This window comes from Saccopteryx bilineata, chromosome X (genome assembly GCF_036850765.1).
Source record: "Saccopteryx bilineata isolate mSacBil1 chromosome X, mSacBil1_pri_phased_curated, whole genome shotgun sequence".
Lineage (NCBI taxonomy): Eukaryota > Metazoa > Chordata > Mammalia > Chiroptera > Emballonuridae > Saccopteryx > Saccopteryx bilineata.
Genome location: NC_089502.1, coordinates 61125754 through 61146494, shown reverse-complemented (window position 1 = coordinate 61146494; position 20741 = coordinate 61125754). Strand labels below are relative to the sequence as shown.

The following is a 20741-nucleotide window of genomic DNA, read 5'->3' as shown; positions in this document are numbered from 1 at the left end:
TGACTACAGGAGAGAGGAGTTAGAGGAGGAGATACCCCTGCAAGGATCTAACACTTTCCCATGACCGTTTGCACCATTTGCCCTGGCTGTCATGGGCTAGCTAGACTGATCCAGAATAATTTGCTGAACTGGTTTTAGGAAATCCCTATGGAATTAGGCAGGTATAAACAGGTAAGGAAACACTGTTATTAAAGAAATACCATTTTGCTTAGCCTTGAAATATTAGGTTTTGTTAACTTTTAAATTAAGCAAATATTCTTTTAAAAAAAATCATCCAATAAGTTAGTCAGAACCAGATGAAAAAAGCTCAAATTGACTTGAGAACAGAGCAATTTTAGCTACTGCCCAGACGCCGTGGGAGGAGACTGGCGTCCCTCTCCACTTTCCAGAACAGACTGACCGCTACTCTCCAGGACTAGGAAGGCTCAATTAGCCATGTGATAAGCAAGGCCAGCACATACTGTAGAGCAGGGCACGTTGTTCCCTGTACAAGGTCACCCAACTGAGAGGGAACAAGTGGAGGTAAAATTCATGCTTCAATTGTCCTGATGAAATGTCAACAGCTGAGAAAGAAAAGTACTTTTCTTACTGTTCCACTGGAGTGGAACACTTCTTTGCAAATTGTCTACTCCTGAGTAGCACATGTTTCTAATCAGCACAAAGGCACTGTATAAGGAGATGGTGGCCTTGAAGATGAATATAAGAGATCTTGGAGCCACTGCATGTCCTGCAAAGGCTTTGGGCCTTGAGTCCAAAGAAACACTGACCTAAGTTATCCATTTCCCCCTTACTTCAGCTTTAAGTTCCAACGGAAGAACAGTAACTCCCATTTTCTGAGGGCCCTGCTGAAACTTTGCCCCACTAGTAAGTGGATGGGACAGGAGAGTATTCACATGTGTGAAGGCAACAGGGCATTTGGGGAAAACATGGGCTTTGGAGTCAGAAGTCAAAGTCTTTGTTCTGATATTTACTCTGACAATTTGGAGTATTTAACTTCTCCGGGTTTCAGAGGATTCACTAAGACAGGGGTAGTCAACTTATTTATACCTACTGCCCATTTTTGTATCTCTGTTAGTAGTAAAATTTTCTAACTGCCCACCAGTTCCACAGTAACAGTGATTTATAAAGTAGGGAAGTAACTTTACTTTATAAAATTTATAAAGCAGAGTTACAGCACGTTAGAGCATATAATAATAATTACTTACCAAGTACTTTATGTTGGATTCTCGCTAAGTTTGGCAGACTAAATCTTTATAAAACAATTTACTATAGTTAAATCTATCTTTTTATTTATACTTTGGTTGCTCCGCTACTGCCCTCCATGAAATCTGGAACGCCCACTAGTGGGCGGTAGGGACCAGGTTGACTACCACTGCACTAAGATAATAGATGTAAAGAGTTGAGCACAGTGTTGCCTGGCACATAGAAGATACTGTCTTTTTCTGCTACTACCCTGATTCCAAAGTTAATTTACATTATTAACATCCCTGGCCTTGATAACTTACTCAGTAGAGTGCAAGAATTAGTCCAGAATACGGAAGCAAGAGTCAGAAGATATGGGTACCAACGTGGGTCCCAATGCCAGACACGTACCCTATTACAATACTTTAGGTAAGTTACTCCGATATCCTGACCCCATTAATAAAACAAAAGAACATGCTTAGCGCTGATGCTGAAAGTAAAGACAGGCAATCACCTTTCCGGGTACCTGACATGAATATGCACTATGCTTGGTCCTTTTACATACCTTCTATATTCTAAATCAGCACTGTCCCATAGAACTTCCTGTAATAATGAGAATGTTCTTTATCTATTGGTATCTAATTCAGTCCTGTCAGGGAGACGAAGAATTCCCCACATCTACCCTTCTTTAGTTCTTACAACTGGACAAATAATAAAATGATAAAATTGACAGAAGACTAGAAGAAGAAACAAGCAATTTTATACGTGAGTACGGGAGAATCACAGTATGATGCTCAGGTCATAAGTTAGGCTCAAAAAATAATCAAACTACGCATCTCTTTACTTTTGAGACAAAGAAACAATAAATTTGTGAGTAACTGACAGGACAAAGAGAACTAGTGCTTAGGGAGTAAATGAGTAGAAGCTTTCCAAGGTTTGTTAGAGGCTTTGACTCTGGATTGTATAACTCTGGTGATAAAGTTGTCTCTTAGCCCTTGGGAGAAGGGAGGGCACCTATCATGGCGATTTATTTCCTGCTTTTACGGAGACAGAGGAGGAAAAAATTAGAGAGAAGAATCAGAGAGAGCTCCTCCCATTTCTGCTGCTTTTCCAGTGATTTCACGATATACCATTGTGAGGTATCTTGGGGAGGCCTGCCTTGGCCCCAACAGTACTAATACTAGCCAGAAGTAGCTATTGAACCCCTGAAATGCAGTTCGTGTGACTGAGGAACTGCATTTTTAAATTAAATTAATTCAAATTTAGGCAACCACGTATCTAGTGGCTACAGTATTGAACACTGCAGCTCTAAGATTAACAAAGCAGGAATAACTTTTCCCACTTAATATATAGTAAAACTAAGGCTCAGAGAAAGTTAAAATAATTGCTGAAAGTTTGGAAGGAAGTATGCTGGTTACTCAAAAAATTAGGACTAGAACTATTGTATGACCCAGCAACCCTTCTACTAGATATCTACCTGAAAAACTCGAATACATGGGTACGTAAAGACACCTATACTCTACGGTCATCGCATCCTTATCCACAGTGGCCAAGACATGGAAATAACCAAAGTGTCCCTCAATGGTGGATTGGATAAAGAAGATGTGGTACATATATACTATGGAATACTACTCAGCCGTAAGAAGTGATGACATATTGCCATTTACAACATGAATGGACCTTGAGAACAATATACTAAGTGATTTATAATAAGTAAATCAGAAAAAACTAAGAACCATCTGATTTCATACATAGGTGGGATATAAAAATAAGACAGACATAGATAAAAGTGAAGTGGTTACCAGGGGGTGGGGGTTAGGGGAGGGGAGTAAAGAGGGACAAATATAGAGTGATAGAAAATGACTTGACTTTGGGTGATGGACACACAACACAATCAACAGTTCAGATGCTATGGAGATGTTTACCTGAAACCTATGTTCTCTTACTGATCAATGTCACCCCAGTTAATATAATTTTCTAAATAAAATTTAAGAAAAAAACTGGCTGATAGTCACATAAATAATAAGTAACTAAACCAGACTAAAAATGAAGCAGTAAAAAGTTTAGCAGATATACCAGGAATTATCCAGGCTCTACTACTTACACATTATATAACCAAAGAAAAATAATTAGTCTCTAGAATTCACTTTCACTATCTCTAAAATGATCATTGTCACCTAATTTACAGGCCCATTGTTGGGAATTAAGGGATGTAGAGCCACACAGAGAATGGCCCATAACAGGCTTTCAACAACCATGTTTCCTTACCACCCCGAATTGAATCCCTTCACACATACAGAAGAGGTTCAGAGATAATCTAAAAAAATAACTTCATGGTAGAGAGAGTATTTGGGAAATATTAAAGCAAGAAGAGAAGTACGTACGAGCTTTTATGTAATATCTTATTATAAATTAAAGATGAGGGAGGGTATGAAATCACCCAAATATTTCCCTTATTTTCCTGCCCTTTGCTTGATACTCTACAGTCAACATGTCAGCCAAAGCAGGGAATAAAGTATCTGTAATGTATTTTGAGGCCCAAAACAACAGTTGTTACAGCTAAACAACAAAGTACTATCAAGGTCTTGGGCTCTAGAAGCAGGTAAAATTCATACCCTGGTTCCCATACTTGTATGCACTGAGAAAATAATTTGACACCTCTACACATTCATTTTTAATCTGTATAATAGGACTGATAATTTGCACAGTATCTCAATAAAACATGTATATTATTGTTTTGCTTGACATTCCTTAGCACCCTCTAGTGGAGCATACAAAAATAAGTATGGCATCTCTGCCCTCCAAAACAGTGATTCTAACTTCAGTGTACATTAGAATCCCATGGCCAGAACCCTAGCCCTAGAATTCCATTTGAAGTGAAGCCTAAGAATCTGAATCTAGTAAAGTTCCTGAAAGGTGTTAATGATGCCATTGAGGTGTCTGGAAAATACACTTTGAAAACTACTGCTCTAAATCCCACCCCAGAGTGTGTGTGTGTGTGTGTGTGTACACCTGTGCGTGTATTGATAACTGAAAGAGATATAACTTTTGTTTTTGATTTTGACTTATTAATACTCACCTAATAAGGATTTTGTAAGTAATAAAAAGAATATCCATGTGAAGAAATGTGACACAGCATCTGAAATATATAAAGCATGCAAAAAAACTAAGGATCACAGAACATAAATCATTTGCCCAGGCCTCGGAGCTAGTAAGCGGTGTAATTGTATTTAAATTTAGATTTCTGACTCCAAATACATAATAAAGTTTAGCTATACCATTACAGACAAAAGGGTGCAAACATGCATATCAAATAAAAATTTCAAGAGGAAAAGATTAGTTTTCAATACCAGGGTCCAAGTTCTTACCTGTCTATATATATATTGTGGCAGAGAGAGAGTCAGAGAGAGGGACAGACAGACAGGAAGGGAGAGAGATGAAAAGCATCAATTCTTCGTTGCAGCTCCTTAGTTGTTCATTGATTGCCTCCTCATATGTGCCTTGACTGGGGGGCTACAGCAGACCAAGTGACCCCTTGCTCAAGCCAGTAATCTGAATTTTTTGCTCAAACCAGATGAGCTCGTGCTCAAGCTGGTGACCTCGGGGTCTCGATCCTAGGTCCTCCACATCCCAGTCCGATGCTCTATCCACTGCGCCACCGCCTGGTCAGCTCTTATCTGTCTTGATTGACCAAAGAGCCATCTGTATTTTCCAATTTTTTTTTCAGGCCCTGGTGGGGGGTGGTGTTGAGATTTGAAAAGGTGCACAGAAAGGGTTAGGATCTTCATCAGCATCAGTGCCTAAGGTGATTCATCAATTCTGACCGCCCCCCCTCCCACAAAAGGCAAGGTAGAAAGAAGAGAGGGATGGAGGAGGGATTTTTTTTAAAGAGGAAAAACATTTGGATATAGGGCCATAGTCCCCTGCCTCGTAGGGCTATTTATAGAAGCTAATTTGATTTTCCCTAGCAACAAAAGATACATAGAATCTCTATAGATTGGAGAGTTCAGCAAATCAAAAAGGGGTAGAAGTAAAATCCCATCATTCCAGGGACCAAACAGCCAATCCTTTGCTGGAATTTGGCGGCATCTGGTGGTAGACTCAAGATGTATAATAAACCTGAGAACTTTCTGGAAAATTAACTGCGTAGTTGCCTGAAGGGCACTGTGCTTGGAAGATCTACGCAAAAAGGTAAGAGAGCTTCAGCCCGCACAGAAACTCAAGAGTGCCACAGTGGAGGGGAAGGCTGGGTATATAGATATTCTAAGCAGGAGATTTTGTTTGTGCAGGAGAATTGCGTGTAACTATGTGGGAAGGGGGGTTTGAGGAAAAGCAGGGAGGAAAGGGGAGAAAGAGACTAGGTACAGGAAAGAAGCTGCTTCTTGTAATTGCTAATATGTGAATGCGAAAGCTTGCCTCTTAACCTTCGGGACAGGACTGTGGCACGGAGAAGAACGTGGGAAGAAAGTGTATTTTTAGGGTCTAAAATTAAATTAATAGGCGAGATGGAAGTACTTCTACCTAAGGCCCTATATTTCTGGGATGAACGCCTTGGTTTAATTATTTTACATTTCATTAAAACAATTTTCCAATATAAAAGTACAGACCGTTTCCTATAGAGCGCGCACACGCGCGTACACGCCCACACACACTCACGCCCGCCATCTTCCCGGTACACTTAACGGCCTCAGCCGCTAGGGGCGCGCCCCCGCGCCCGCGGACGCCCACCGCCTCGCGCGCCTTTAGCGTTGGCACGCGCACTAGGGGACATATAAGGGCCTCAACCGCTAGGGGCGCGCGCCTGCGCACGCCTACCGGCTACTGCGCCATTAGGGCTGGCGCGCGCTCCGGAACCTAAGATGGCCTCAACCGCTAGGGGCGCGCACCTGCGCACATCCACCGCCTCCAGCGCCATGAGGGCTGGCGCGCACACACCTCAACCCCAGGGCCACGAAGCTTGCCTGCGCACATCCCCGCTGGCGCTACCACCACGCGCCCGCAGTGCCCACTGTCCCCACTCACACATACATCAAAACTACTACTCGGCCTTTTTTTCCTCCAAGAGCTGCGCAAGTGGCTTGGGGGCGTGGCCCCGGAGTTGACCTCGGGCTTCCCACTCGCGGGAACCTTAGCTCATTTCCGCCCACCCTATTTCCGTAGGCCACGTAGACACTTCCTTTCCCACTGGGGAAAAAAAGCCCATAATGCCTCCCTGCAGAAAAAAAAAGAACCTCTGGTTAGAGGAACTCTGGGTCGTGAAAAGAGGCCACGTGAACACCCTGCCCTATAGACTTATGACCCAAAGCCTGTCGCGCTCTTGGAGGGCGGGCTAAGATCCTAAGAGGACGAGCGTCATTGGCCAGGGCCCATATTAAAGGAGGGAGGTGATTGGTTTGCTTCCAGCCTTAACAGTGGAGAAACAGGTTGCTCTTGCCCCCCTCTTTACTGCGGCGAAGTATCATTGTGACGTGATAGGCGTCGTCCAATCATTAGGTTATAGAACATTCTAAAACTTAGGCAAGACGATCGTGATTGGCTGACGGGCGTAAGCCCGCCTCCAGGGTGACGTGTCTGCCTATGGATATCAGTTGCCAGAGAAACCTGGCTTTACTATGGCTGTTGGAGGGTCGGCGGTGATCACCCGTCGGCTGCTGGAGAGAGCTGGATTCTCGTTTCAGGTTTCGGGGTGGGGGTGGGGAGAAAGGGTTGATGATTTCCTCTTCTTGTAGTGTATATAGCAAAGAGTAACTAATGGCTCTATGCTCGGGCAGAGCTGAATTCAGGTTTCTACGCCAACGCCCAGCTTGGGCTGGCTCCTGTTCTTTCTGTCTCTCGGTTTCCATGTTGGTAAAATGGTGATAATAAGAAGTACCTCAGAGACGTGTACCTCAGAGACGTGTATTGTATATTATTGCGTAGTAAGCATTTCATAGGAAACCTAGCTGTGAAAAATATTAGCTGCTATTGTGGAAAGAAAAACCCGCGTACTAGAATGAGGAAAAACAAATTATGTAAATTCGGTCATTATAGTGCTTTTTCTGCTCGTCAGTTTCTTTCTTAGAAGAAATTAGAGATATAAGAGAGATATTCATCTTTACTGATGAAATAATAGGCTGTTTGGGAATTAACACAATAGCAGGGATTGGAATTTTCCGTATTGAAAAGTTTAAAAAAAAATGGAGGAGGGGGCGAAAGAGATGGAGGGCGAGAGCGAGCTGGAGATGAACCACATGCGATGAGTAGGCCTTGTGTGGACCCTGATTCGAACACACCTACAGTAAAAAAAAAAAAAAAAAAAAAAAAACCTTTAAAATATTTCGGGAAAAATTTGAAGATGAATTTGTTATTTGATGTGTTTTTGAAGGAATTAATGTCGATATTTTTTATACGTTTTAATGGTATTGTGGTTATGTTTTCAAATTGTCTTTATCTTCTAGAGCTACGTGTGAAAATACGCATTAAGTAACAAAATGTCTGGAATTGGCTTCAAATGACGTTGATGACTAAGATTTGTTTCAATATAATCTCAGCAGTAGAGAGAAATGGGGAGGGGTGTAGATGAATCAGAACTGTCCCTAATTTAGTCATCATTTAAGCTAAGTGGTGGGCATATTATAGGGTTCCTTATATTATTCTGGTTTTCTTGGTATATGACTGAAAAATTCCATAATGAAATACAAAAAATGAGCTATTTGGTGAGCTTTGAAAAAAATCGGGGTGGGGGGAGCAGTGGGTGGGGTTATGGATGAAACAAGATGGCCTTCAGTTGGTAATTGTTGAAGCTGGATGATAGATTCGAATGTGTTTATAACATTCCCTCGACATTTTTAGCCATTTGATATTTTTCTTAATAAAAATTTAAATATAAAGCAAAAAATAAATTAGCTTATCAAAAATTAGGCTAAATGCACAATGAAGTAAATTTTAACATGTAAGCACAGAAAGAAAAAAAAGAAACACTGGTACATTATTTATCAGCTTTGGTGTCCTTTGTGCCTGATAAAACAGTACAATGCTTGAGGGAGGAGAAAGCCATTATCTCATATCTTATTTTATGTCCTTTCCCATCCCCTTGTGTGACCTTCTAGGCCATTATCAGAAAAGCTAAGTTTGCTGTGTAGTCGGGATCAGAAGATCTGATCCTCGTTACAGAATCTTGGGTAAGTGTTTCCATTTTCCTGGCCTCAGTTCTCAAACAAGATAATTCCCCATATTCTTCTTTATGATCCAGAGATATTTTAAAGATTAGTAAGTGTCTATCTGGGAAAGCTTCTAAGGGGGGAATGCACCTGAATCCATTGGTGCTTTCAGTACATAAAAGTGCCTAAAAAACTGAGGGCATGTAATTTTATATTCCTTAATAAAGGATACAGTTGATCCCCGATAGTTCCATATATTCATTTATTATTTTTCTTTGTGGCATCCCATTTGCAGTGTAATTTAGTGGTTAAGAGCAAATACTGACTTCCCAAATTTAAATCCTGGCTCATTCACTTAACTGGGTGATCGTGGGTAAAATAAAGATAATAATTCTATGTACGTCATAGGATTGTTAATGGGTTTACATATGAAGTATCAGGACAGTGCATGGCATATATGTGTTTGCTTTAATAATAATTATGGTTCTTCAGGTACATTTCTAAAAGCAGTGGACCTCTTCTTGGAATTGTAAAAAAAAAAAAAAAATTAATAATGTTGGTTTCTCTCCTGATTTTCCAGAAGCAACAGTTACCACTAGAACTGAATTCCGAAATTATAACTACTGGCTTGTCCTAACAACCTAGAGAGATATTGAGCAAATTGATAAGGGAATTTTCCAGGAGCTATAATTTTAACCAGCAAGTCAACCATATTCAGTATCTTAGCAGCTTTTGTATTATTCCTCCTTTGTCTCGGACTCAAAAGAAAAAAAAAATCTGTTAGACATAAAGAAAGTAGTCCAGCCTGACCAGGCGGTGGCGCAGTGGATAAAGCGTCGGACTGGGATGCAGAGGACCCAGGTTCAAGACCCCAAGGTCGCCAGCTTGAGCGTGGGCTCATCTGGTTTGAGCAAAGCTCACCAGCTTGGACCCAAGGTCGCTGGCTCGAGCAAGGAGTTACTCAGTCTGCTGTAGCCCCTCGGTCAAGGCACATAGGAGAAAGCAATCAATGAACAACTAAGGTCACAGCGAAAAACTGATGATTGATGCTTCTCATCTCTCTCTGTTCCTGTCTGTCTGTCCCTACCTATCCCTCTCTTCTGACTCTATCTCTGTCTCTGTAAAAAAAAAAAAAAAAAAAAAAAGTCCAAATATCCAAAAGAGAATTGATAGAAATGTAATTAGCACATATAAGTGCATTTAAAGGTTTATTCCAGCAAACTGTATAAGATGTTTACATTCATTTGTCACACATCCATGCATGGTGTTAGCATTTGGAGTCCGCATTACGAATGGTCTCCTTGCAGGAGATGAAAGAAGGTTTTTTTGTTGTTTTTTTCCCTGGTCTCGGCAGTTTCATTTTCCATGGAATCGCTATTTTTCTTTTGTTGTGGTTTTTTCTTCTCTGAAAGCTAGGTTGCAGAAGAGGGCACTATTTGGTGGAAAATGGGGGGGGGGAGTGCAATAGAGAGGTAGGCACAAAACCCCTTTTACAGGAGGCCATTGGAGAATGATTAAGGGCTGGTGGGAAGGAGGGAGGGAGGGAGGGAGGGAGGTGGGTGGGTGGGTGGACTGTTAGGGCTGGTCAGACGTCAGAGAAGGCAAGAGCCAAGGTAGCCTGAATGGATAATGCCTGGGAGGGGGGAGAAAGGACCTTGACCTTGGCTTCTGAGGGTGGGCAGGACTTGAAAAGGACGGAGAGACACCATGGGAACCGTATGCCTACAGAGTATATAATACAGCATGATAATTCAGCTATGTGTGAAATCTACGGATATGAATAGGTCAAAATCATTGTGGATTTTTAAATATGTATACTTCAATATAAAATTTTAGTCACAGAATTGATTATGTGAATACATTCTCCTTGTAATACAACAAAATGTTATAGAGTAGGCTCAGGTTTTCTTCTCTCGCCACCCCAATTCTCTTACTCTCCCGGAGGTTAATCATCTATAATAGTTCCTTCTAGAACTCTTAAGTTATGCACCTGTTTAAAAAATGTATATGCATGGATATATATATATAATTTTACTCAAATGTGGTATCACACATAGGCACTGTTTTTGAAACTTGCTATTTTTAATCAAAATGTGTGGAGTGTCTTCACGTCCATTCATAGGATTCTATTTGATTCTTTTCACATGCATTCCTTAAACCAGCATGATATCCATATTATGGATAAAGCCCATTTTATTTTGCTAAGTCACTGTGTTGACTCCAGTATTCTGCTACTTCAAATAATACTGCACAGAAATCCTTGGAACCCATTTACAAGTGTTGCTCTAGGGCAACATTTAGGTCTTTAAACTAGGATAATTAAATCAATGTGATACTGTTGTGAGAACAGACATATTGCTGTGACAAAACAGGCGACCTTAAAAACAGTGACACCTTTTAAAATGAATAATTGAAAATTATTGAAAAGACAGAACCTTAAAAGAGACCTGTATACCTTTAGGGATTCAGAATGCTATAGAATAGCATATCAATAGGGAAAGGATGAACTCTTTAACATTAGGAAAAATGAGTTACATACTTGGAAGAAGCTATACAAATACCAAGAAATGATTTAAGAAAATTATGTTTAGACCACTTTTTGGGAGCATATTTCCTACAAATGACATAAATACCAAAGTTCACAAAGGAAAAGGTTGATACATTGATATTTTCGGCAAAATATTCCCAGCATGCCAAAAGAAATAAAAAGTAAACAACCGGTATTTATTTAGGGATGAGGAAAAGAAAACATCCTAGTAGAAAAGGGGATAAAAATATTTACATAAGAAAAAGGTACATAAAAAAGGTTCAATATCACACAGATTCAACTAAAATATATGATCGCATATTAGATTGGCCCCCCAAAAAAACAAATTTTAAAAATACCTTTATCCAGTTTTGCTGAAGGTGTGGGTAAAAGAGCTATGTTTTTGCTGGGAGTATAAAATAAAGCAGTCCCTTACAAATTTCGATCTACCTCAACAAAGAGGAATTATCAAATCTTGAAACAGTTCCAACTTAATGCTCTTAATAGCTATACACTGATGAGCATTACAGCATTTCTGTAAAATGAAGTATTGGGAACCTGAATATTCATTAACATGGGACTGGTTAAATTATGCTATGCAGAAGTTATGGAACGATGACATTAAAAAGCATGAGCTAGGTATGTGCAGGCAGAAGGTCTGTGATAAAATGTGAAAAGATGCAGAGAAATAGGTATTTCACCTTTACCAAGACCAAGTAAATGGATGATACATATTCACTTACGTATATAATATCCACAGTTTTAAAGGTATGTTATTTGTGTAAATGTGTACATAAAAAAAATCTGAAAGCATATACATTCTGGGATTGGGGGGGAGGCAATAAGAATGCCCACTTTATGTATTTGGTATCTTTGAATATGTAAAGGAAAGATGATTCAATAAAAGCTGCCACAAAATAAATTGGGGGGAAATACGTAGATTTCCAGTTCATAACTTAATAAATTCTAGGTAGATTAACCTGACCTGCGGTGGCTCAGTGGATGGTGTGTCAACCTGGAACACAGATCACCGGTTTGATCAAGGTGCATATGGGAGTTGATGCTTCTTGCTCCTCCCCCTTTCTCTCCTAAAATGAATAAAAGTCTTTAAAAAAATTTTTTATTCTAATTTTTAAAAATTCTGGCTAGATGAAGGAATTAAAATATAAACTATAAAAGTATGCCATATTAATTTCTAAACTCTAAAAAGAACTACATGTCACCATATAAAATTTAACATCAGACATAAAATATCTGAGCTACAAATGTTAAAATCACTAAGAACCAAATGAATGGGCAAAGAATAAGCTAAAAATGGCCAACACATTTTTAAAAGATGTTAGAACATCAGTAATACAGAAATACAAGCTAGAAAACGAAACCCATTTTCTTGACCAAATTCAGAAATTGAGATAGCCGGTACTGACTAGAATAGAAGGAATATTTGTAAAGCTTTTGGGGAAAGAAATTTGGCAATATTACCTCTTCACCCACTAAATCGGCATCTGAGAATCTTACAAGAACAATGTGAAAGGGCAAAAATGGAATTGTAGGATAAATTGAGGGGGTGGGAATAGCACTTTTTTAAAAAGGAAGATCTGAGATCTGATATCCAGTAAATGCTCATCTCTAAGTATTTACACACAAATTAAAATAGAAAATAAGGCAAACACCCAAGGACACTAGCTTGAGCAAGGTGTCAGCGCCTCAGCGGGAGCCCCCCAGTCAAAGTACATATGAGAAAGCAATCAGTGAGCAACTAAGTGCCGCAGCTTACAAGATCATGCTTCTCTCTCCCTTACCTGAATCTTCGTCTTTAAAAAAAAAAAAAGACTAAGGCAAACACAGGTGTGTTTTCACGATGTCTGGTGCACCCTAGCGCCTGGCCTGTAGAGAACAAGTGGGTAAAGATTTGACGACTTGTCCCTAAAGTGTGCCTTCATTTCCCCCATTAGTTGAATCACCTCACCTTGATTCACTAGTATGCCCACCAGGGATGTGAGTGTTGCTCTAGAAGGTTCAAGATATTTTCAACACAAGACCTATGGCGTGGAAGCGGATGTCGTTCCCTAAGCAAGGCTAATGTGGAACATTGAATACCAAGCTTTGGAATGCTGCTGCCAGCCTCATACGGTATTGCAGGTGGCAGAGGAAATGGGACTTGGGTGGTGTGTAGATGAAGGAACAAAAGGAGGAAACCTGATTGGAGCGAAGGGTAGGGATAGTGTTCTAAGCCAGTAACAAAAGCCTTTCACTCAAAGAAACTGGCAGATTCAAAATTTAAACCGGCTCTCGAAAGGAAGCACTAGAGAATGCCAACCTCTTTAGTGAGGGGTGTGCCGGGCACAGCTGTCACCAGTCCAGGTAGGAAGTATGAGTTGGGAAGGGAGGTGCAGAGTGCAGAGACCTGAGTTAAGCTGCCCATAACATGCATGACAAGTAGAAGCCACACATCTAAAGGATGGGTATTCCTTTCATGTCTGGCTTCTGACTCAGGTAGTAATAGTTATTTGATCTGTAGGATACTTGGGTAAAAATAAAGTACTAAAAACAATTCTTTAAAAAAGGCTGCTTACCTGGCTTTATTTACTGGGCACAAACCTTAACCAGTTGGTGCAGTTATTTTTCTGTCCAGTGTCAAATATTTCAACTTGGAAGTTCTATGAAAGAAGTAATTGTAGAGGGTGACAAAACACTCGAGAGCCAGACAGAATTCCTTTTCATAGGTACATCTGTGTGTGGGTATATATATATGCATGCAGTTGATTCAGCTCATTAAATTCCTCCACTAAGGAATTGTGGATGACCAATATGGCTTCCAAGATAGTTCCTGCCCACCCTGGCTGTACTTCTGTGTATTTTACAGTCTGCTTGGTACTAGACCATCTTTAGTTTGTAGATTAATCCCTTGTTTTGTGGAAGCTGTATGATATTAGTCTCAGGTGTGTTTTCTGGATTTCACCTATATTGCGTAACTAAATTTTCTGCTAGCCTCAAATACTATGTCCTCATGAGAATTTTTTTTAAGAAACATTTTGTAAGCATAATAGCTTAATAGTTTCATAGCACACTGGTCAGTGTTCCTTCACAGAATATATGTGTGTGTCCCTCAGCCAGAAGGCTTCAGATTCCTAGAGGGTCATTGTATTCACAGATTTTGATGCTCTCTGAGGATTACAGTTGTCCTTTAATTTCTGCTTTGTGCCCTTTCAGGTAGAAGATATCATTTACTTAATGAAAGTACTAGCACCCAGACCTCTATTCCCAATAACTGGCTTCCCTGATTCAGGGCTGGAGTTTTCTCGCATTGCTTACCTCTTATTTGCCCCTAATGGCTGCCCTAGTACCTGCCCACATGGTCTTAAGGGCTAGGGGTTGGCCAAAGGCTTTTTCTGTGGGTGAAAGTTGTTTACTGGAGAAATCTGGTTTAATCCTGGTCCACCCTCCCCCATTCTTGCCTAGAGGTTGCCTTGACCTTAACAGTCTGGTATTTCTCTGTCAAGATACTTTTCTGTGCATTTGTACACGTCGGTTTAAAGCACAAAATTGGATTACATTAGAACTGGGACTACTACTCCTCCCTGTGGTGTCTGTGTCTTTGGGATCCTATTATACATATTATTGTGCAACCTATGTGTTTACCTGATAAAATATAATTGAATATCTTTGCATAGCAGTATATGGATCTCTGCTTAATTCATTTGAATGTTCTTTCATAGTGTGCATACATAATTTATTGCCATTTCCCTATTGAATATTTATGTGTTTCCAGTTCTCTACTATTAAAAACACCATTGGAGTGAACACCTTTGTGTCCTTGTTCACATGTGCAGGTATTCCTGCAAAGTACTAGACTAGCTATTTAGCCACATCATATTTATGAAATTCTAAACGTGAACCTGTGAAGAAGGCTACAGGTAATTTGCTACATCCGTGGTTGAGAAAAAGGGGCTAAAAGCTTGAATATCTTGTCTAAGGCCTAACTCATTATAAATCAGATTATTTTTTTCTGTATTTCACAAAAGTTCATTGCAGATAACTACTTTACTTTGTAGATTGCGTCTCCCATCTCATCCCTCCAGACCACAGAAAATCTATCCTATTCCATCTGGGAAAACTCTAGGAGTTCTTGGAAGAGCAAGAAGGAAGAGGATTATGTAAGTCAAAGAAATTGTTGAATCTGTCACACCATTAGAATCATAGAACATTATTTTTTCATCTTACTAGCTCTCTCTGCTGTATTTTGTAAGCTGATTTTAAATAACAGTTAACTGCAAATGCCCAAAACCCCTAGGAGAAAATTATACATTTCTGTTTTATCTCGAAGTTATAAATTTTCCCTGTGGCATTTTATAGTGTAGAACGTTCCTTTTCCTTATTGAAACTTTCACCTTCCTTGGCTTCCAAAGCAATATTCTCCTAGTTCCGCTGTGGCTGCTTTGACCACTTTTGTATTATTCATGGTCTCTTTCTGCCCACCCCTTAAATATCATTTTTCCTAGTTTTTTCAAGAGCCCCATACTTGGTTCCATTTTTCTCCCTTTATTTTCCATTAATGATTTTGTTGGCTTCTAGTTTCTGCTGCCGTCTATATCCTGATCACACTTAGATCTCCATTTCTCGCTCAGGCCTCTCACCCGAGCTTTTAGGTGATGTGTTTAACTGCAAAGCCCACACTTAATGGATCCAGTGCTGAACTGCACTCCTCTAATCCAGGTCCTCCTCTCGATGTGGTCTCATTCGGTGATGATACTCATGACCTAATTACCCATTCTCAGAACCTGGAGTCATCAGTGACTTCTCCCTCACTGATTTATCTCCAGTGAGCCAGCAATGAAAGTGGTCTCTCGTACCATTTCTTGTTTGCTCTCAAAATAGTTCGCATCTATAACTGTTGTACTCACCTTCTTCTTTTTTTTTTTTTTTGTATTTTTCTGAAGTTGGAAACGGGAGGCAGTCAGACAGACTCCCACATGCGCCTGACCGGGATCCACCCGGCATGCCCACCAGGGGGCGATGCTCTGCCCATCTGGGGCGTCGCTCTGTTGCAACCAGAGCCATTCTAGCGCCTGAGGCAGAGGCCACGGAGCCATCCTCAGCGCCCGGGCTAACTGCTCCAATAGAGCCTTGGCTGCGGGAGGGGAAGAGAGAGACAGAGAGGAAGGAGAGAGGGAGGGGTGGAGAAGCAGATGGGTGCTTCTCTTGTGTGCCCTGACCGGGAATCGAACCCTGGACTCCTACACGCCAGGCCGATGACCTACCACTGAGCCAACCGGCCAGGGCCTGTACTCACCTTGATTTATGTTTAATTATTTAATTATAGCAAGTAGACATTTATATATCTTAAATGTGATCACCACAATAAGAAGTCCACTTTCCATCTGACCGCATCCGTAGTTATTGACTGTAAGAGCAGGCTGCACGTGACAGCCTCATGACTAATTTTATAACTGGCGGTTTGTACTTATTAACCCCCTTCGCCTTTTACACCCATCCACCCACCCCTTCCCATCTGGCAGCCATCAGTTTTTTTCTCTGTTTATGAGTTTCTTTCTGTTTTGTTTGTTCGTTGATTTTGTTTTTTAGATTCCACATATAGGGTGGGGCAAAAGTAGGCTTACAGTTGGTCATATGGCAAATGATGCAATAAATAATAAAACAGGAATAAACTTTCATGTATTCACAACTATAAACCTACTTTTGCCACCTTCTGTAAGTAAAATCACATGGTACTTGTCTTTGAGTAATATTTAGCGTAATAACCTCTAGGTTCATCCATGCTGTCGCCGAGGGTGAGATTTAAGTCCTTTTTATGGCTGAATAATACTCCATTGTATATATGTACCACATATTGATCCATTTGTGTACTGATGGGCACCCAGGTTGTGTCCACATCTTGGCTATTGTAAATAATGCTGCAGTGAACAGAGGGATGCATCTATTCTTTCAAATTAGTGTTTTCCATTTCTTCAGATTAATACCCAGAAGTGAAATTGCTGAGTCACATGGTAGTTTTATTTTTAATTTTTTCAGGAATCTTCATACTGTTTTCCATAGTGGCTGCACCAGTGTACAATCACACCCCTCTCCTTGTTGTTTTATAATTGTCACTTTAAATATTTAAATTCTTGGCATGTAGTATAGTACCTGATTTGAAGCAGATATACAGTAACATATGATGACTGAATAGTTTAATGAATAGATGAATTACGTATTACCTATTATTTTATTACTGATTCCAAAGTAACCATTAAAAAATCAGTGCTTTTATTAATTCACTAATGACCCAAGCTTAAAATTGCAGAGCCACTTTTAACTCCTCCCTCCTCAATTATCAAATGCTATATTTAATTTCTCTTGACTCTTATCACTCTAGTTGAGGCCTACCTGGACTTCTACAAAACCCTTCACTGTTTTCATTCTGCCTTCAGTTAACTAAATCTTTCTTATTTATTTCACATTGTCGTTTTTCCGGTTGGGAGATCTTGAATTTCAGTATCACTGCCTTTCGTAGTTTCTTTACCATTTAATTTATTTTTGTATCCAAAATTACATTCCTGTCTTTAGAATGATACCAAAAAAATAATCTATGCGCAGGTCTGATGAGGTAGCGGATGGTAGTGAGGGTAAAAGAGAGAGAGAGGAGGTAGTAAGTCACTTAAAAATGACCCTGAAATAGGATTTAGAAATTCAGATTGCAAGAGTATATCATGTGCTGCGCTTTTGATGGGCTTTTACAAAGTGTAGTGTGTTCAGGTTAGCCATAAAGCAAACAAACAAAAAAACAAAAACAAAAAAAAACAACCAAATGAAACACTTTATGTATTACAGTGGTTGAAATAAAAACAGGGTTGAATGAGTTCCAGAAAGCAGGGTTCTCAAACTCGTGGACAACAATCTGCAGAAGAAGACAACTTCAAAAAGCCCACTAGAAGCAACATGCAGAGAAGCAAGATGAGAGGGGCCTCATCAGGAAAGAAGACAGCTGGTCCACAGCAGAAGAATCTGGAACCAGCCCTCCCAGGAAGATGGGGGGGTCGCTCTGCTGAGAATCCCCCTTCTGGATCCGTGAGGAAGACCCGCAAGAACAAGCAGAAGACTCCTGGAAACGGAGACGGAGGCAGTACCAGCGAGGTGCCCCAGCCACCCCGGAAGAAAAGGGCCCGGGCTGACCCCACTGTGGAAAGCGAAGATGCATTTAAGAATAGAATGGAGGTCAAAGTGAAGATTCCGGAAGAATTAAAACCCTGGCTTGTGGAGGACTGGGACTTGGTTACCAGGCAGAAGCAGCTGTTTCAACTCCCTGCTAAGAAGAATGTAGATGCCATCCTAGAAGAGTATGCAAGCTGCAAGAAATCGCAGGGAAATGTCGACAATAAGGAGTACGCCGTGAATGAAGTTGTTGCAGGAATCAAAGAATACTTCAATGTGATGTTGGGCACCCAGCTGCTGTACAAGTTTGAGAGGCCTCAGTATGCCGAGATCCTCTTGGCCCACCCTGACGCGCCGATGTCGCAGATTTATGGCGCACCGCACCTACTGCGGTTATTCGTAAGAATCGGAGCAATGTTGGCGTACACGCCCCTTGATGAGAAAAGCCTTGCATTATTGCTGGGTTATTTGCATGATTTCCTAAAATACCTGGCAAAGAATGCTGCATCTCTGTTTACTGCCAGTGATTACAAAGTGGCTTCTGCTGAGTACCACCGCAAAGCCCTGTGAGGGTCTACTGACCACTCACTACTCTGTCTGGTATCTGTAAACTCTTTTTGTTCTTAGTCTTTTTCTTGTATAATTGATGTTCTTTAAAATTGTTGATGTATAACAGGGCTTATATTTCAGTTGTTCTGTTTTGTTTCAAACAGAAAATAAAAGGAGTGCAAGCTCCTTTTCTCATTTCGAAGTTGCTACCAGTGTATGCAGTAATTAGACAAAGAAGAAACATTCAGTAGAACATTTTCTTGCATAGTTGACAACATTTGCTTGAATGCTGGTGGTTCTCTATCCCTTTGACACTACACAGTTTTCTAATTATGTGTTAATGCTATGTGATAAAACGCCCTGGTTCCTAGTGCCAAAGGTTCAACTTAATGTATATACCCGAAAACCCATGCATTTGTGCTCTTTTTTTTTTTATGGTGCTTGAAGTAAAACAGCCCATCCTCTGCAAGTCCATCTATGTTGTTCCTTAGGCATTCTATCTCTGCTCAAATTGTTGAAGGATGGTGATTTGTCTCATGGTTTTTGTATTTGAGTCTATTGCACGTTCTAACATGATAGAGGCAATGCATTATTGTGTAGCCGCGGTTTTCTGGAGAAGTCGATATTTTAGGAACTGTATTTCAGATCTTAAATAAAATGTTTCTAAATTTCAAAGCAAACAATGTGTAGTGTGCCTTTACTGTTATGGAGGCAGACAAATCAACGGGCTCAGGAAAGACCTAGGTGGTATCAAAGGAGTGGGTCTTGTCAGAACAGTTGTCCCCCCCCACTCCCAATGAGGTTTCTCACAGTGGGCTTCCTTGGTAGGTAGTGCTGCTTGGAAGAACCATCTCTGTTCTCTGCTCCCTGCCCCTATGAGCTGGACTGGTAATAATAGGATACTTAGTGGGTATTATAACAGTCCCTTAAACTAACACTATGCTCCTTCCCACCAGAGGAAGCACAGACAGCCCCCTTCAGTGTTACATCTATCAGAAATACTTTTAGGTTTTGGGCCAAGGATAGCAGCAGCATCTAGTTTCAGCATTAATGTTATGTTCCCTGTTTTTTATAATCCCTTGGACATAACGTTGGGAATCCTTGAGTAGGGGATCTGTACAGGAGAAGATGATGGTAAAGGCCTATGCTTATGACTTTTTTATTTAATTTTTTTTTGTCTGGCCAGGCAGTGGCTCAGTGGATAGAGCATTGGCCTGGGACACTGAAGACCCAGGTTTGAAACCCTGAGGTCACTGGCTTGAGCCCAAGGTCACTGGCAGGGGTCCCCAAACTTTTTACACAGGGGGCCAGTTCACTGTCCCTCAGACCGTTGGAGGGCCGGACTATAAAAAAAAAACTATGAACAAATCCCTATGCACACAGCACATACCTTATTTTAAAGTAAAAAAACAAAATGGGAACAAATACAATATTTAAAATAAAGAACAAGTAAATTTAAATCAACAAACTGACCAGTATTTCAATGGGAACTATGCTCCTCTCACTGACCACCAATGAAAGAGGTGCCCCTTCTGGAAGTGCGGTGGGGGCCAGATAAATGGCCTCTGGGGGCCACAGTTTGAGGGCCCCTGGTCACTGGCTTAAGCAAGGGGTCACTTAGTCTGCTGAGCCTCCCAGTCAAGGCACATATGAGAAAGCAATCAATGAACAACTAAGGTGCTTCAATGAAGAATTGATGCTTCTCATCTCTCTCCCTATCTGTCCTTCCTCCCTCCCTCCCCTCTCTCACTAAAAAAAAAAAAATAACTTTTTTATTTCTTTTATTTTTCAATTACAGTTGATATATAACATTAGTTTCAGGTGTACGACTAGTGAGTAGACATTTATATACCTTACAAAATGATCACCATAATGTTTGGTAACCATTTGATATAGACTATATTCCCTATGCTGTATATTATACCCCTGTGACTTATAATTAGCCCTTGGTACTTCTTAATTCCCTTCATCTTTTTTGCCCATTTTTCCACCCTCTCCCTCATGACAGTTATTTTTTACTTCTTTAACATGGTTACTGCGAAAATTGTGGAAAATCTAGTAAGAACAAATCTAGAAGTAAGAATCATGTATAATCCTAATCCTACTGATCCAGTTCAGGGTCCCAGCAGGAAATAAGTGAGACTCAAACTGGATGGTGTAAGGGGTTTGATAATGAATTTTTTTCAAAGTTG

The 20741-nt window shown here is 40.4% G+C and overlaps 1 protein-coding gene and 1 long non-coding RNA gene across 5 annotated transcripts in view; one reads left to right on the top strand and one right to left on the bottom strand.

Moving 5' to 3' along the window:
- LOC136317498 (uncharacterized) overlaps nt 1–6388 on the bottom strand; it is a 48275-nt gene extending 41887 nt beyond the window's left edge. For all 3 annotated transcript variants that reach the window (XR_010727883.1, XR_010727881.1, XR_010727882.1), the window contains exons 1-2: nt 6211–6388; nt 4262–4321 (exon numbers count right to left, since the gene is read on the bottom strand). This is a non-coding gene — a long non-coding RNA (uncharacterized lncRNA). The remainder of the gene's footprint in view (nt 1–4261; nt 4322–6210) is intronic.
- On the top strand, nt 5256–18983 carry MORF4L2 (mortality factor 4 like 2). 2 transcript variants are annotated; one of them, XM_066250218.1, is made up of 4 exons: nt 5256–5373; nt 8271–8342; nt 14904–15005; nt 17680–18983. In XM_066250218.1, exon 4 carries the CDS (start codon nt 17704–17706, stop codon nt 18568–18570), a length of 867 nt encoding a protein of 288 aa, XP_066106315.1. In that variant the 5' UTR covers nt 5256–5373; nt 8271–8342; nt 14904–15005; nt 17680–17703; the 3' UTR covers nt 18571–18983. The 2 variants fall into 2 exon arrangements, with proteins under 2 accessions (XP_066106315.1, XP_066106313.1); XM_066250216.1 differs by lacking the exon at nt 5256–5373 and adding an exon at nt 6722–6860.
- Nucleotides 18984–20741: the final 1758 nt, after the last annotated feature.